The 18,839-nt window shown below is 35.0% G+C and overlaps 1 protein-coding gene and 1 long non-coding RNA gene across 4 annotated transcripts in view; both read left to right on the forward strand.

Moving 5' to 3' along the window:
- LOC105452538 (suppressor of lurcher protein 1) overlaps positions 1-18,839 on the forward strand; it is a 222,279-nt gene that overhangs the window by 73,965 nt on the left and 129,475 nt on the right. For all 3 annotated transcript variants that reach the window (XM_011693729.1, XM_011693731.1, XM_011693730.1), the window contains one exon: positions 3,077-3,291. In XM_011693729.1, the coding sequence (XP_011692031.1) occupies positions 3,077-3,291 (215 nt within the window). The remainder of the gene's footprint in view (positions 1-3,076; positions 3,292-18,839) is intronic.
- On the forward strand, positions 9,804-11,715 carry LOC105452536. Its single transcript, XR_974743.1, has 3 exons — positions 9,804-10,072; positions 10,151-10,293; positions 11,085-11,715. It is a non-coding gene; the product is annotated as an uncharacterized LOC105452536 (long non-coding RNA).

An 18,839-nucleotide genomic window follows, 5' to 3' on the forward strand; every position in this document is an offset into this window, starting at 1 on the left:
ATTTATTTTTTTTTTTTTAGCATAGAATGACAAGTGCAAGATATAAATGTCAAAGTCTTTTCTTTTTATCTCATTCTCTCACTCTCACTCACTCTCACTGTGGCTCTTTACCTTCAACAGTGCGCGACATCGTTGCTATATTTGGCGCAATTGCCAATATCGAACGCCAACTGCAGTTACACTGCCTGAGCAGCGATAAAGTTATATTCGTCATCGTTTGCGCGCCGATCACATAGATCGTTGTATTTACAGAACACGTATAAATAAATCACATAATGTGCCGCGTGGCGATACTTGTAAGTTTTATTTTGGAAGTACGCTTGCTTTCGAATTCTTTTAGGAATCGATAGTTTGTGACAACGAAATATAGCGCGTTTTCAACAGAAAAGTAGTTTACAAACTTTCTTCACGACTTTCGATGCTACTCTGCATTTATTTATTTATACGTATCTACGTTTGCAGTCGACAAAAAAATTGACGCGGAATGTATTTATTTGCCTGATATATTTGGCGAAATTATGTGAAAACCACAACCGTTAATCCTAAAAGTGTTTTCTACACTTTACCGAGTTTTGACATTTTGATATATGAATGAAGGAATGGGAGGAAGGTAACTGCAAAGCCCACTGTGTATCCTAATATTAACGGGAAGCTTTCTCCATTAATATTGCACGAGTGGACACGTCGTGCACTAACCAGGCTTCGATCATAATAAAATTTTTACCACGTTTTGACTTTTTGACGTATGATCAAAAAAGATGCAAGGGAGTCGGCCATATTTCACGTCACCCGCTTTTCTCATAAAACTCGTACCCATCCGACGTGGCCCAAAGGGTCTGACAGATTCATCAGCGGTTCGATTTATTTTTTCCGCTGAGTTCCAATCGACCACCATGGTCGTTCATGATTTCCCACCGCGTCCTCCCACCTAAACCTTAGAAAATATCACCTGGGCATCGCACGGAAAGTGAGAAACTCGTTTCCCGAACCACGTAATAAATCGCGGCAGCCAGCAGTCAGGCAGTTTGAGTGCAACCAGTGCGGAAAAGTCATGCCACGAGAACCGACGCAAAACGGTGCAAAGCAATACCGACGTTCAAATGGCAACAACCTTTTCGTCTCGGATCACGAATTTCTACGTGCTTTTCTTAGTATATTGTTTGACAAGCGGGTCTTTCGAAAACTCCAAAACAAATCGTTGGTATTTCTGTCTTGGAGACGCGTGAAGCATTATGATATACTCGTGCGTGCCATACGAGCCCCGGGGAAGATCGCGTAAATCTTGATTCGTCGAGCTTTAGATGTTCTGTTGCCAACCCTTGATGTCACCTCTCAATTTCAGTACACCAACTCGTTCCTATCTTCTTGAATTTTGGCTCTTTTTTTCTCTCTTTGTTCTACTTCTCCCGCTAAATCACCCATCGTTGCGGACCGTTTCATTCTATATTATAATTTACAACCAAGTACTTATTTTACAAATGTCCGATTTGCGACAAAAATTAACGTTAGAAAGTAAAAAAGAATCGCTTTCACTTAATTAGTTTTTAGTCTACATGACTGATATTGAAATAATATTGGGGAACGATTTGTTGAGTTTATCGTCATCGTGTATCTTATTAATTATTATTAATATACAATATTTCTAGAAATTGCTAAATATTCCAATCTTTATACATCCATCACTCAAACAGGCACTTTTTGGAAAGATAGTGCAGTTGCACTATCACTATTTGTTCGACTAATGACTCCTGCGAATTTAGCCATTGGAGATTCGTCGAGTGGTCAACGGCCAGACGATACCTCTTTTACACTGTAACTCTATCCCTATCTCATTACTCTACATAGTAGATGCACGATGTGCCAAGGTCCACGCCTCCTCCCTGCTTCAGTTAATAACGATAAACGTTGATTCTGCCGCAGACCACCTTACACGGCCGTACACGAGACTCGTAAGATCTGAGCGTCAACGGAAATACGTTTGGGAAATTAAGGTACAAAATTAATATCCATGCAGGATGGTAGGGACCTTCGCGGTCGATACGCGGTCACCCGCGGTTTCGTATTTGTTCACGATGTTGCCTCATCCTTATCTGTGGGACGTCTTCCACGGTCACCACTAACGATGACGAATCGCATATTGATAAATTATCCATTCGCAGATTTTTCGTGCCCTGCATCTCCAGGGAGCATGCTCGCGAGGCAGTCGGAGAAGAAATGTTCGCGCAAAATTAATTCGTTTTATCGTAGGTAAGCATGCATCGTGGCGACTCACTCACGACAGATGGAATATCGCGCAGGGAGTGCCACCGATTAATTAGGAGCTGTCCAAGCGACCGTGATAAATAGGTTGCATAACGGGATCATTAAGACCTCGGTAATTTTCAACTGAACTTGTAGCGCGGTGTAATTAACGTGTAATTCGTCGCTCACCTAAATAATTTCGATATAATGGTTTCGCGTCGGGTAATAGGTTTAATATTCTATACCATCTCTACCATCATGGGTAGATGAAGCCTTAAAGATTGGGGTAATTTCGACATTAATCATGGGCCATCGACAACATCACGCTATTGAAAGTAGCTCCGGTTTCATCGAGATTGTAACTCTGAATTCCCGAACTAATGCGAGTAGCAAATTGTTTTTGCGAGCGCAAGCCGCTAACATGAACTTCTCGGCTTTGCCATAAGCCGCGCTAATTTCGGCATTGTATTCGCTTTAAGTCACGGGATCACAGACGTTCTCTAAGCACGTGAACTGCGGTAATCTGTGTACAGTGAGACTTGCAAACACCTGTTCCGTTTCAACATCGAGTGTAATTAGTCAATTACTTACTTTGGGCGTATTACGAATTATGGATATTTTAAATGTATTAGCGAATTTATCGTTTTAGTGTAAATATATATATATATATCGCAAAACTTTGTTGATTTGATGTTCTCATTTTCTCGATTTGATGCCATAAATTTATAGAGATAGATAAAATTCAGGTATATGCCTGATTAATACTTATTTGTTATCATACATATATGTATATAATATACATTATACTAATAGTATATTTAAAATTTGGTTTTAGCTGTACAAGAGGAGATTTCTTGAAGCTATTTTTACACCTGGAAAGTAAGGGCATTTCCGAGTACACCCCTTGGTCCGGTGTGCTTTGCGGAGAACTGCGTGACATCCCGCAAGTTCTTTACAGCTCGAGATCGACACTCATTCTGGAGTTTCACACTGAAGGCCCATCATCTAATACTACTGGCTTTTCCGGCACTTTTCGTTTTATCGATAGACGTGAGTTGAAGTTTTTATATAAAATTAACTTTTTAAATGCTAATGATAAAATAATGCAATAGCAATTTAATAGTCATTTGTAAAAGATAAAGAGTTGCCAGCAGAATGCAATTGACTAAATAATATAATAAAAATAATTGACTAAAATAAAATATGTAAAAATCTCAGTAAAGATTTTTGCCGATCGAAAACGAAATGCGTGCAATTATTTGTATTAAAAATCGACATTTCCGGTAAAACGAAGCCGTTGCACATTCTTGGAAAACTTAAGACAGAAAATAAACTATATTAAGAGTGACGGTATTTTAACGGAAACTTTTTCGTTTCTCGATCTGGAAAATTCGTTTGACTTGAGAAAGTTCACTCAACCTCGAGCTACTGCGTTTATCGAGAAATTCTAGATCTCGTTTTACGAAACTCGTTCAAGTTCACTTCTAAATTACTCCGCAACTCGATCGGAAAATTATTTCAAAGTTATCAGGAAACCGCTACGAATGATCTGATAACATACCTGTCTCCAAATAACAATAATTAACATACATTATATATATATATATATATATATATATATATCTATATATGTATCCAAAACGAAAAGGTATTGCCACTTGATTTATGTATAAATAGCATATACATAAAAAAAAGTATATGTTCTTAGAAAGCACAAACGATTGAAATTAATAGCAGTTTCGTAACTTAACGATAAATTGTTGAGAGAATTTTTCTCCACTATAATAAGCTATCTGTGGTCACGAAATTAAAGTCGCAAATTTTCAAGCCGTACGACCAATCTAGAAATTTTGTAGATTTTAAACCGACGGTTCGTTAGTAAGCGTTTCACGTATATAACTGCCCGGCACATGCTTTAAACATGCTGTCCTGCGAACTTTTTATTTTGCTCACGTGTATGCAGTCGGCTTACGTATGCCACGAATAACAGTGACATAATTCTCCCATGGTGGGTGAGAGTTTCCTCTACAATTTGGAATCATTTCTGCATCTTTTTTTTCTGCACAGAGTGCAGCGGGATCCTCTTTATGTTCCTACAACTTTCCGCGTGAAATTTTGTACTCCCCATGATAAATAATACAACATCTCTCGCTCGGGATACGACAAAACATGTGTACGTTTTGTTTTTTAGTGTCAATCTCATCGTTTTCGAGATTAAATGTAAATCCTGTAAATCCTATTGCATTAAATTTCTATGCATGTCCAGGCAGCATCTTAATTTTTATCTTTACTAAATGTAAACAACAACAAATAGATTTGGAAAAATTAAATGTACGAAGGATAATAGATCAATTTAATCAATATTTGATATTTTGGATTAAATGTTGTATAATTTGTCGGTATTTTATCAAAGTTTACAACTAAATACGGGATAAAGCTCTTGACGTATCATAAGAAAAATACACTTGTGCCATCCCTATTACCCGGGAAACGTCACGAATCCATTTTGTTCGATCCATCATCCGACGAACACGTCGTTGGCGTATAAGCGGGAAAAATGATGCTATCGACAAAAAGCATATCTCTTTCCTCTGTATTTCCACGTTCTGTATTTTTAATATTTTATTTTTATCTATTTTTATCGTATATATTTTTTTTACATTTGAATCTGTAATAAGAGCATTTTAACAAATTAAAATATTTTGTAAATTAATATCTAGTATGAATTTTATATTAATTAAATGTGTGTGTGTGTGTGTGTGTGTGTGTGTGTGTGTGTGTGTGTGTGTGTGTGTGTGTGTAAAGTCAAAATATAGTTTTTAATATAATACGAAATTTAAACCAAATAAAAATTTAAGAAAAACCGTAAATAAAAAACTTTCAGTTTGTATATGTTAAACTTTTGGATTTTCAAATGTTAACCTTTGCAGTATAACGTCTATTGGATCAAATCGAGAAAAAAATAGGATAAAATTGAAAAAAGAGGCATATCAATAACTCGTTGAAGTTTTATAATTGACAGAATTATTTGTGTTAAAAAATGAAGTAATTTCAAACTACTTTTAAAAGTATTCAAACTATTATATTTTAGAATGTTTTTATTTATTATTTTTAAACATTCAATGAGTGAAAGAAATTTAAAACATACAAATTTTTAATTTATGTATTAATGTTTCTGATTGTAATTAAGTAATGTATTATTTTATTTATAATTTGTTTATATCTTTTATACGTTTTTTAGTAATAACACTTTTCTAGTACTAAAATATTTCAACATATTAAAATTGATAAGGTAGTAATTATATCACTACAGGCTAATTCATTTATTACGCTTCTTCGCCCACAATCTCAATCTCGGCCAAATCCGCCAATTAATGAGAAAATTGCGAAGGCGTCTCCTTCCTGGCGGTTGCTAAAAATATCGTTCCACGCTTCTAAGAGATTAACAAGGATATTCCCGTTTTCCTTGGATAATTACCTGAAGTTTAACGTGACGAGTTTGATGAACAAGTTTCTATGTGCTGTAACGTGCCACGATATTTTACAAGAACAGAACTATTACATACTTGTTGGTACGTTTCGAAATCGACAAAAAATAGATTTCAAAGTAATTTCAACGGCAGAACATAGAGATATGCCAATAACCACTATGCACTCACAGAGCACTAACTCATAATAGGAGAATAATTACATCCCTCGGAACATCCGAAGCCAGGAAAGTTATAGTCAAAATTCTAACAAGTCCGAATGCTTATCGTTACTGATAAAATGTGCTATAATTACGATGGTCTAGATAGAGAGGAAATATGGAGTAAGTCGAAAAGTCCTTCGGCTATTTGTGCGGTATTGATTATAAAGTAGGAAATTTAGTCTAGACTATTTTCAAGTTTTCTTACCGGCGGCGCCAAGCTAATTACTTGGAGAGCGTCGGGCTCACGCTCAAGATATCGACTTCAACTCGATATTCCGTTATCAGAATCCATTTTGTATTTTCCAGCAATTAAAGGGCATCGAACTAATACATATTTCGTTATTCGTTACCCTCGAACGTCTTTAAGGGACATGCTGTGCAATCGATAAATTTAATGATGCAAAATTTTCAATTGCTTCGTTAAAATTTTTTACTGAAAATTAGTATAATCTGTACGGTTTGATAGAAATAGTTGGATAAAAATAAAGTTTAGTTTAAAGATTATTTACATTAATAAAATAATTATTTTGACGTTAATTATTAAATTGCTTTGATATAACAATCACGGAAGATATTATAGAGTATGAAAGTAGTAAGTAAGATTGATTTCTAGCAATCAACTCATTGAAATCCTCTGAGAATATATATTTTGCGGTATTCGTAAGTTTGTTCACATAATTTGATTATTAAAATCCTTGATAATATTTTTGGTAATCCCATTGGGAGTGAAATTCACTACGCGATCTCTCTTATGAAATCCCACCTTGCCATGCGTATTTTCTGGTTTCTCGTACCTTAGAGACATCTGATACGAAAAGTACTTAAACTCGTAAAGTTTTTCAGACAGTCAAGAGTTAACGTAAATCTTGCCTTACGGAAAGCAGGCTGATGGTACGAAACTTTGACTCGGGATGTCTATCTATTTCACGGCCTCGTAAACAACTTCGTGTATCATTATGAGTTTTACCGTAAGGACGAATATTCCTGACGATGAAGAAAGTTAATGAAACCAAGGAAAAGAGCTTATGCAAAATGCATCACGTTTTGATTAAAAATTAAAATAAGGTTTATGTAGCTTGACATAATGTTTTAAACACTAAAACGATTTATTTCAAAATAAAATATTGCGCTTGTTTTAAGTTTTGGAAAAAAATTATCAAACATATTTTTAGCAAGGGAATACTTTGGATATTGATCAAGGTACTAAACTTGGTACACACATACATGTTTCTATGCAGTTCTCCTGCGAGAAATGAAATATATGTACACTATTGTCTATTATCGTATATTTATATTTTGAATTCCTTATTATTTTATCACGAAATATATTAAATGTTTTTTCAGAAATTTTCTAACAAATAAGTATATAGAAAAACTGAAGAAACATTGTTTTTAATGGGTAAATATTCTCTATAGGAATATTATTTTGTATATGTATAAATATAGCTTTAACATTCTTTCGTTGTTTTTGTATTTTCTACTAGATCTCATGATTTCTTTAAATTTTGTATGCAGTTCAATGCTTAAGTATTTTTCAAAATGTTTATATAATAAAGTATAATTTATACAATTTTAAGATATAAGTACATAAATGTTAGAAATAAATTTTAAAAATTTTATTAAGAGTATATAAGAATATCTTGATAGAGTTATGTACTGTATAGCTACACTAAAGTATCGTTTTTCTGTCCTCCTTTCATTAAATGTAACATCACGATTCGGCTGAGTATAATTTTAAAACAAACTTTAGTAATGCATTATCCCCGTAATACGCTCGTGCGGATGTTATCTGCGAAATATATATGGTAGGCTGCCAAAATGGTGGAAGAGTTCAAACACGAAAACGTTACACGAAACAGTACATCCTGTTTTAACCGCTGCATTGTCTGGATCCACAAGCCATATGATATGCAGCAGTGCAAACAAACGCATCGCAACTGGGCTCAATCGCTCCAATTGCCTTAATTTGCACCGAGGCGGATAGATTGATAATGAATCGCAAGCGTCATTACGCAATTAATTTACGAAATTCAATTGCATACGCGTGGGAATAACTATGATGCGAAATCGCAGCTTGGATTTTCGTCGCACCCCGATGAAAACTACGAAACAGCAAACGTGTGCAAGTTTGATCAGCCATAACAACGTAAACAAATATTGACACTTTCGCACAAGCGGGTGGGTTCAGTTTGAAAAACGAAAATCTCAGCTGCGTTCAAGTTTATTCGACTGTTGTTTGTCCATGATAGTAGGTCGTCCGATGAACGATCGAGCAACGCAAAATTAATTTCAGATAAACATTCGAGTCTGTAATTATACCGACGAACTTTGGATAAATATCATTGAGAAATACGAAGTAATTAACTTAATAAATATTTACTATATGCATCTAATTAACAAACGCGCACACGCATACATATATCTCCATTGCTACTAGCTTGAAAATAGATTTAATTATCGCAAATAAAACTGAGAATATTAATAGTTTTCTGCAAAAATAAATGAATTGAAACACTGTCGAAATTTACTTTTTTAAAGATATTATATGAATGATATAGAGTTGTTTTCTTCACTTATATACTTAAAATATACATCAATTTATTAAAATCTATCCTAATATTAGTTTGGGTAATAATTTTGAAAATTTGTGTCTACGTCGCCTTTGCGGAAAGAAAACCACCTAATAAGGTAAATTCGAGAAGGAGAGCACGGGTGACGAAATGAAGAAGAAAGATTGAACTGTAAAATTAATCCTGCAAGAAAACAACTTATGCAGAAAGATTTGCCGCACTATTTTCATAAGAAGACTCCGAACATTGTAAATTATCTCGACATTCATGACGTTCATACATTCACGCGCATTCCAGCGAACGATCTGTATCCTGCATTTGGAAATAATTGACGCTATTTTATTTTTATTTTATACTTTTATTGCTTATTGTATAATTCATATTTGATTGTAAAAAGAAAAAAAAGAGAAATTATTTCATAACATTTCACTCGCGTAACTTGAAAATTTTTTCCGTTTCTCCAAATGTCGAAATAACGAAATTACGGTGCATCTATACTTGTGCTATCCGCGATGCCCATAGATTGATCATGGGGCTCGTTGGTCGGTACCAGCATGTTCGGCCAAGTGGCGGCTAAGTGTTTGTATACGTGCGCCTGTACATCACACGTGGGGTAGACCCACGGGCATACAGGGGATGTGTTACACGCGCTAGCCCGCCCAGGGTACCACCGGCGCAAAGTGACTACGTGTCCGGCGTACCAAGCCCATTAAAATCTATCTGCGAGTCGGTGCTGTAACACGAAATTCAAGAAGAATCCCGAGGAGCTTACGTTCTTCCGTCGTGTTCATGCCGGCGCGCGGCGCGGCGGAATCAGGAGATTTCTGTTCGCGCGAACAAGCGGCTCTAGCGTATTTCCGATCCGCAGCAAAGATTGGCTCGGAGAATTCGTCTCTCTCTCGAGAGAGAAGCATAGTTTCTTCCCGTCACAATGAACTTGCGCTCTCATTTATCGTGTTGACGTATGAATCTTTTAAACTTGCATAAACAAGTGCGAAACGGAGCGATTAGATTTTAAAGCGTTGTAAAGTACGGAATGTCGACTGAAGCTCATCTTTGTTGGAGGCATACGTTCAAAGGAATAAATAGGTACCATTGTAGGTGCTTTGATAATAAAACGGTGCGACGTATCGTTAATGGTCGCACTAGGAGCGATGAATTTTGTTTGCAGTGTTTACTACATTAGTTGCAAACACGTGCGCGCGACAAGGTCGAACGATTAATCGATGTCATCGAGCAACGTAGGAGACAGAGCCGAGCGAAGAGAGAGTTATTTTTCCGTGGAAAAATGGGAACCGGTTTGTTTGCATTTAACTCGGGGGGAGAAATATAGGATGGCCGGACGTGCGCACTGTCACAACTCGCCGAAACACAAAACGCGTCGTTAGCACGTATCCGTTCGTTAACACGACGGACGGATTTACAGAAATGATTTATTAACTATGTATGTTAATTCAGGACGATATGTAAACAGTTGTGATTTATCTGTATCCATCGCAAATATAATTATTTTGGATAAGCCTTGAAGAATCACCATTTCGCGCCTCAAATGAAGCGAAATATCAAAACGGTTATTAAAGATTTTGCTGCAGCACAAAGTGACAATTTGTGAGAGTTTCGCTACGATAGAAATGCGTTTTAATTATAGAGAGGGAATCCGGGTGAACACAATTGGCTTCCTCGTACTTTATACGATAATACGCGACCTACTCGGTTTCTGACGTAACGACCTCGAGCTTTAGAAGATCTTCAGCTTCTAGCGATTCTACGTGCAGATGCGACCTACCTTATGTAAGCAAATTAATGCTTGTTCTCTTTTGGTACCACTGTATGGCACTGATCAAACCGGCGCAACCATGCAAAGTGCAAATCACTTAATTAATCGGGGAGCGTGCAATCTAATGATAGCATATAATGCAGGAATATAATTAACGCTCACAATGTATAAATATGTATTTATAAAATTTATAAACACCTATTCATATGATTTAATCATTGAATGGTGTATAATGTTTAAAATACTTTACGTCCATAATTAAGCAAATTTGCATTATTGTTATGTATTGGATATTTTGGATAGTATTATATACACAAATTATCAACAAAAGCATCGAGAATTATTTACTTGTGCTATGTATATTAATCAGTTTTTACGCGTAACAATGTGGATTATATGATGTAGTAATTTGATGATAAAGGAGATGCGTTATTAATTTTCCCGACTTTATAATTAAAACAAAAACTCAATTATTATTTTTCAATCTCTACCAATCCGTTTCGTACATAAATATCGGATAATTCTGTATTTAGTTAGTTATGTGAAATATTGATCTATAAATTGCTTCTTATCGTATACATAATTCCTATGGGTGTACATAATTTATAAATATTTTAACAATTGTATAATCACACAAAATCTCGTAAATTTTGAATAATTCGTAATTTTCATGTTGCTAATTTGTTATTAATAGATGTTGTATATCAAGTAGTTTCACGTAGACTTTGATTGCACGACGTAGATAGCACGCATTTTGCATGTGAGAACAATCTGCTAACATCAAAATGAAAACGCTTACCCGTAGAGCAAACGGTGACAATCGCTGCGAAGACTTCCATTTTTCAAAGCGAGAGAGCAGCAAGACATATCTTCCGCATCGTGGGGAACTAGCACGTCGGCACTTTCTACATCGATCGCTCTAAATAACTCGCCCGGTAAATTTATTATACTCGGCACCCTTTCAAAAAGAACTCCGCAAAACTTGTTCCAAGGTAGAATCTCTTTTCTAGAAAGCCGTGTCCTCGTCGCAGAAAAATTGTGTACGTACCTATATCGAGAAGTAACTTATGGTTAACGCGGGTAAAGTGCAATATGCGTTACATCCCAGATAAGTACGTTATGCACCGATGGCAATATTTTACACTTCTCATGCGCCACATTTCGTTGGCGATTTAATTTAATAGTAATGCTCTTGAAGCTTAAATGAACACGATGTTAAACGGGAGCTAGTGCAAATATTCCTAACATTCATATTATGTTGATGATTTTTAGGATTTAATTTGCATTCTAACTTTATGAATTTAATACGCAAATATCGCCAAGTAAAGTTGTACGCTCGCAAAGTAATTTCAGTTCCAGTTCCAAATTCCATTACATCAAATCTGAATAATTATATGTGTGCAAATACCGCGTCACCATGGCACCATGGCACAGTGCAGACTGAATGACAAACACATACTCGGGCCCTAATGAACTCTACCTTTCTCTTTCCCGAACCTTAAGACAATAAAGTACAAAGTACCTCCATAAGGTTATAAGGATGTTATTTGTTTAATGACGAAAAAAGATATACTTTAACATTTCTGTAGAAGTGCTTTGAGACAAACAAATACCGAAACTCTATTAGCAAAAATATGAAAATGTTCGAGTTAAAACACAAATGCTGATTAATGAGGAAGAAGATTCCCTGATGTTTTTCAATTGCGAGATATTGTTAGCACAGACAAATAAGAACACAGAGAAGAGGAAAATTAAATTTTAGTAAAGAAAAAAAGAATTATGCAAAGAAGACGGCAAACAAAGGCGCTACGAGAAAAGGCGGAAAAGGATAAGATTCTTGCGAAGAGATGAAAATAAAAAAAACTCCACAAAAGCGAGAATATTGCGGAGAAACACGTTAATAAAGACGACGTAGCAATTCTACTGAGGAATTAAGATTGAAACGACGTAACGCTTAATCGAGGCGTACTAATTGTCTCGTTCGATAATTCTAAATTATATATAAATTATAAATAGGATAATAAGTGAATAATTCATCAGAGACTTTATTAAAAAGATCTACTTTTTGAAACTTGTTTATAAGATTCTGAATTATGTACTACGTTTAAGATTTTATTTTATCCGCAATGAAATGTTCATATCCACTGATGAAAATTTATTGTGCATTGTCGACCTAAAGAATCTAAAATACTTTCTTAGATATGTGATAATCGAGTTCTGTAGAATGAGATTATCGGCGAAAAAAGGTACAATCGTAGCTTTACCATCGCTGGCGATCGATTGAGTCGATAGCAGGATGGTTTCCATTTAAATTTAGTGGCCAATTTATTTCGCATAAAAGGGGAATCGGGAATCATTTATATTAGAGCGAGAGTATCGCGGTATTGTTCGGGAAGATACTTCAAAGTTTGGAAATCGAACTTAGTCGGGACATTAGGGTAAAAGTCTTAAACTATTCTCGAAGGAAACATTATCGGATTGCAGAAAAAAAAAACGTATGGTTCTCCCGCAGAAAATGCAAAAACGTAAATTGCAAAAGTTGGATTTAAAATACCTGGAAACGAAGAGTCGTACTATATAGATTTCTTTTAGGACAATTACATTTATTTTTAGTTCGAAATTTTGTAATGAACAATATTATTGTAACAATATACTTTAAATGTATGAAAATATAAAGGATGATTTGAGATATATTACATATGATAATGTAAAAATTTTGAATAAAAAAGTAAATTTTGAATTATAAAGAAATATTAAATTGCGGACATACATCTTTACTTACAATTAGACTAATTTGAAATTTTTAAATTTGCTTATTTAAAGTGCCAGGCAGATATTTCTGACCGTTCTAAAGAGTGGTGAGATTTGGAGAGATGTTAAAAAATTCATGAAATCTTGGAAGAAAATAATCTCTCGACAGAGAACTTTAAAAGTTTATTATGCTCTAGGAAAATATAAAGTCAGATAAGATTTTATATTAGTGAATAAATGATTATCATTCGATTAATTAATTAGTTATAAATTTAATATTAATCGTTACTTTTAGTTTTATTAATTTGGCTTTTTATCAAATTGAAGAAGTTTGTTAGATTTCAAGACACTTTATTGCTGCTCCAAGACACCATACCGCCTAACTCGTACACCGGAATGGTTTGAACAGTTAGAAAGGACGATAAATTTCGAGGATTTCGTTGGATTCGCATTCGGAGATGCTCGAAGGTTCGAATGGTGGTAGCAAGAACGGGCCTATTATCAATTGTCTGCGATAAGGAAGGACCAGTCGGCAGGAAAGCCCATTTAGGATGGATATATCCCTACGGATGGGAGAAATCCTTTGTGTAGTTCGGAACTTCGCCCTCGAGAGATCTTAAGCCGCACACTCGAAAGTCGAGGACAGAGCCCGTCAACGATGCTATCGACACCTCGATGTTCAGTCATTGATGTTCATTAAACGTGATTTCATTATAAAGTCTGTCTCTCTCTCTCTCTCTCTCTCTCTCTCTCTCTCTCTCTCTCTCTCTCTCTCTCTCTAGTCTTGTTTGAGGTAGGTTATAGCGTTCGTAAATTAGATCGAATAGGATATCAAGTGTCTCCTCCTTCTCTAACACAATAAAGAGACATTGGGTAGCATGGTATATTGAGTATGGTCTTAAAGGAACGTGTTTACGGTAAATTTAAGATACGATTATACATAGTTAAATTTGAACTGAACATTGCATTGCTAAGTGCTTACTCTAATAATTTTCAATATATTACATTTTAATAAAATATATTTTTACATAAAAGATATTGTTATAAAGGATATGTTTATCGAGAAATTTTCCTATCGCAACATACGATATTTTACAAATGCTTGCTCTTGATATGTCGAATAGCTGGGATTATCTAGTGCGATGATAACGAAACTGCCTTTATTCGCGTTTGTAGCGATAATCTACGTCTGTCTCTAGAATGGTATGCTCATTTAGACTCGCACGCGACTTTATAATACCACATTGTCCCACGGCACAATGAATATTGTTTGCGCAAAATCTCAAAGTTAATACTGACCCCATTGCTCGATGACCAGACTAGTTGACCGTTTTAGATATTTCTTGACGATGGTGCATCGATTACCAGTAGAAATCTAGAACGTTATCGTATATTGTCAAAAAACGAATACTTTTTAATTTTGATATTATAGAGGATTCTATTGTTTTTATGAATCTTAGAACTGATTAACGATTATAAATGAAAAATAGATCAATATCGACGCTTCTATCCGCATTCTCGCCAACTCGCACGGCAAGTGATATCTGCGTCAACTCACATCGTATACATTACAGCTGTCGATATTTGTTCCATATTGACCTCTTGCTACCATTGCCATGTACCCACGCGTTCATACGCTTCTCAAATAGCATTTAGCGTCCATGGGGTTACGGACGAATGTGCTTTGCGCCCAATAAAAATATTGAAACACATGCAACTGTTATCCACCGACGTCCCAGAGCGCCTCTGTGCAAGCTTTAAATAAACGTACCGCGGTGCACGCGAGCTGTGACCCGTATCACGAAAAATGTCGACAGAATTGCAATTAGGCAGATACGATATTTAATTTTAAGAAGCGTGTCTATAGTGTTTTCTAAATGCACTAATTAATAAATATTAATTGCAAGATCGATTATTATTAATTATCAATTATTATTATAGTTTGATATCTATTTTTGTTATTTCATGCGTATGATTATTATGTTTGCAATCACTGAGGAAAAGAGATCTTTGCTCTAATAATAATTTTATTCTATTTTGCCGTATATAAAAATTCTCAATTTAATATATATTAAATTGAATATTTAATTAAATTGATATTAAATATCATGGAATTGATTGATACATCTATAGAATAATGCATATATGCGCAATAAATAATAGCTATTCTAAAATTAATATTTAACTAAATATAGGTGTAAATATAGGCTAATTCTGCTTGTTCTAAAATTACACTGGCCTTTACTAGTCTCGTCAACACTTGGCAGACAGCAATTTCAATCATAATGGATATCACGTTCGCAAATGCATTCGTGCGAACATATGGAGGAGGTCGTAAACGTACGCGATACTTTCGGCACTCTGAATAATGTCGATCGATAGTAACGGCCGCTATTTATCTGCTTTTAAACAATGCAAATTACAATTACGGCCCGACTACGAGGACAGCTCGCCGTGCGCACCCGTCGCGCCGAAGCCATTCACGTTATTTACCGTAAAAGCAGGCGCACTGTTATTCCATTATCAGGCGTGGGTGTAATTATCTCGCTTATCGTGTCTTTCCGATAGCTACCATAGCTGGCATCTCCCAGATAGCATGGCTCAATATAAACGACAATATTCAGCGTTCAACAGGCTTCATTCCATCATGAAGAGTGAAAGTGCGCGAATCTATTGTCAATTAACACTATTTGTATTAAGTATAACGCATTCTTCGCCATACTTATGTTTTTGACGCTTACACTTTTACGCGCGCGCGCGCGCGCGCGTGTGTGTGTGTGTGTGACGCGATATATAAAAAATTCAAATAAAATATATATATAATTTATAGTAGGGATTTATCGCATCTATAACGCAAAGTCACTGCTATCGATGCCTCACTTATCATTTTTTCTTTCTATCCCTTTTACTCGTCTTTCCATCTTTCCTGTCCATGCCGCGCCTCGCATCCCATTTTTCTGCCAATTTATATTCCGCTTAAGCGTCGAAAGAAGCGTTTTCTTTAGCCCTCGCAAACAGGCGAGCGTTCTCCATAATCCGTGTCGAGGACACGAGTTTAAGGCCGCGCAGACTAGCTCAGTTTTATATTCACGGCTTGGCTTTATACCGTGTTTAACGTTACACGCGACCGTTTGAGTCTGTGAACTTTAGATGATAAAAGTATTATACTCCTTTTACTCGTGGGAACACCATTCGCGGGAAATAATAATCTGAAAGTGAGTTGTGCGCATGTCAACAAGCGCGAATTTGTCTAGTTTGCCGTGGTCAGCAATAACTCTGTTTAATTATTATCTTACAAATTACCGCGGTGCTGATATTATTTATACCCGAATTTACTTATGAAAATCTTAGAGGCAATTTATTCTGAGGGAAGCGTTGAGATCAGACAAAGGTTTTTCGGCTTCTTTGCACAATTACTTTAAATTTCATAAATAGAGTAAAAATATGAGTACATAAATTACATTCTAATTTTCGTGATAAACTGCGATTTGGCAGTATATGTTGTATCATATACATTTCGAGTCTATACATTCTAGTATCATTCATACTTTTATGCTTGATAATTATCGCTTATTATAATATGTGTATTTGATTAAACGCGTATTCGCGAATTTGTATAGTTAAACGTATAACGTTGATAGAGTTAATCAAGTATAATAAATTGATGGAAAATGAATTAAATAAAGGAATCTAATTAAATTTATTTATATAAAACATTTAATAATTATGAATGATATATTATCACTAAATATCATCAATTTATCCGAAGAGCTTTTTTGTTATTAATTTGTTCATTATATTAAATGACATTAATTTGAATTGATATTGATTAAATATTACATATTATTGATTAAGTATTACGTATCTTATATGAATTGGCAGTTTTTATAAATGCTTTGTGCTAGCAATCACAGCGTTAATATAAATTTTAATTAAAAATGTAAAACATGTAACATATATTGAAGAAAATTTATTGTATCACAATTTTTTTGGTCAGAACGTCACATTTTGTAAAATGGTTACAGTTTAGGATCCATGCGGTATATTGCCAAGGTATATTATTTAAAGTACGAAATGCAATATCATAAAGTTTGCATCCGCTATGTAATTTTAAAATAATCGCGAATGAGAGTTTGCATGTTGTGCACGTCGTTTAGAACGTGTAGTTTTACGTAAAACGCACGGACTGCAGTCGTGTGAAAAGCGGAAAACTACCGCTATGTCTCGAAGCAACTTTGGAATCGCGCCACAATTATAAAATGGAACTTGAGACTTTCCGACAAAGGTACCGGATTCGTTGCAGAAGAAAAACGTACTTGGTGAACTACGGAATTAATATCACCATTTAACGTGCAACATGTATGTTCCGCAATGCGTCTCGAGCGGCTTTCGAAATTGCCGTAGATGAATGGATGAATGGAATGCATGTGTTTTTTATTCGTCGTTGCATTGCAGTATGTATCCGTCCTCTTTTCCATTGTCCACATTGTTCATTTTACTTCTTAGTGTCGTGTATACTTGTTTCTTTTTCGGAATTTTTGAGAGGGATAATTTCATTGTAACACGTGGTATATTTTTTTTGTGGTGCAAATTAAAGGTTGCAACGCGATATGCAGAAGAAAAATTACGATTGTATCTCCTTCCCAATGCAAGGAAGAAATTAAATATAATTAATGTCTACATTCTTATTCCCTAAACGAGTATGGCTATTGATTGGAATTTGAATGGAAAAGAAAATACCTTGTCTTTTATTCTGATCAGGATTTCAAATTGCAAGCCTGCTCAGGTATTTACTCGTCGTTTGTAGTTTTAGCGTCGTTTGATTAAAGAAATAAAATGTTCCTTGTGTTATGTTGATTATAACGAGATACAAAAGCTTTAAACTTCATGGTGATTGAACTTGATTAATGGCATTTTCTACGACTTGACAATGATTTAAATGTTTTTTTAGCAAGATGTTAAATTTATGAAAGATTAATGAGCGTTTAATATACATAAGTAAGAGTTATGTCTTTATCGTTTTGTATATGAATATGAGGAACACAAGTAAAAATTTTCGTTAAATTTTATAATTATTAAAATACGACTTCTCTCTGTAATTTGAAGAATGTCGTGAAATGTTTTCAGGCATGGTGTACACACAAAACTAGCCTTCCGGTTACATTTCGTTTAATTAAATGAGAGTGCATAAGATACAGGCGTATCGTGTACAGGTTTGTAATTTAAAATTTAATAACGCTAAGAACTTGATTTCTATTCCTTTCACTAGTAGGGCCAATGCCGTAAAAGCGAGTAGATGGTTTCTTTTCAATGATCGAAAGCCGACTGTAACAGTAATCCGATTATAGGGACGCTACACATATAGAGGATTCTGCCGCTTTTTGCAGTTTAAACCTGTAATCCTGATCCGATCGTGGAGAATTAAGACGACGATTACGTACTTGACAGAAAGAATAAGAAGAAAAATAGCGACTGCTCTCGTTGAGATACGCGCGCGTATTTATAGTGTCAAGCAAAAACCTCGAGAGTTGTAAATAAAAATATAGAAATTATACATATATTATTATTTTTCTTTACATCAGAAAAGTGAACGTTCTAAAACAAATTTAAAAGAGCATGTTCACATTTCTGAAAACGGAAAAAGTCTTTCTCTCCAATTTCATCTCCATGAGTAATATAGGGAAACCGGCCGTATTAAATAGATAAAATTTTGAACTTTCAGCCTTTTATCTCGACAAATGCAACTGCAGAGATGAAGTTGCGAGCATTTGTAGTGACAAAAGTTGATAAACATTAAAGTAAAGTAGAA

The sequence above is a fragment of the Wasmannia auropunctata genome, unplaced genomic scaffold (assembly GCF_000956235.1).
Source record: "Wasmannia auropunctata unplaced genomic scaffold, wasmannia.A_1.0 LD336030.1, whole genome shotgun sequence".
NCBI lineage: Eukaryota > Metazoa > Arthropoda > Insecta > Hymenoptera > Formicidae > Wasmannia > Wasmannia auropunctata.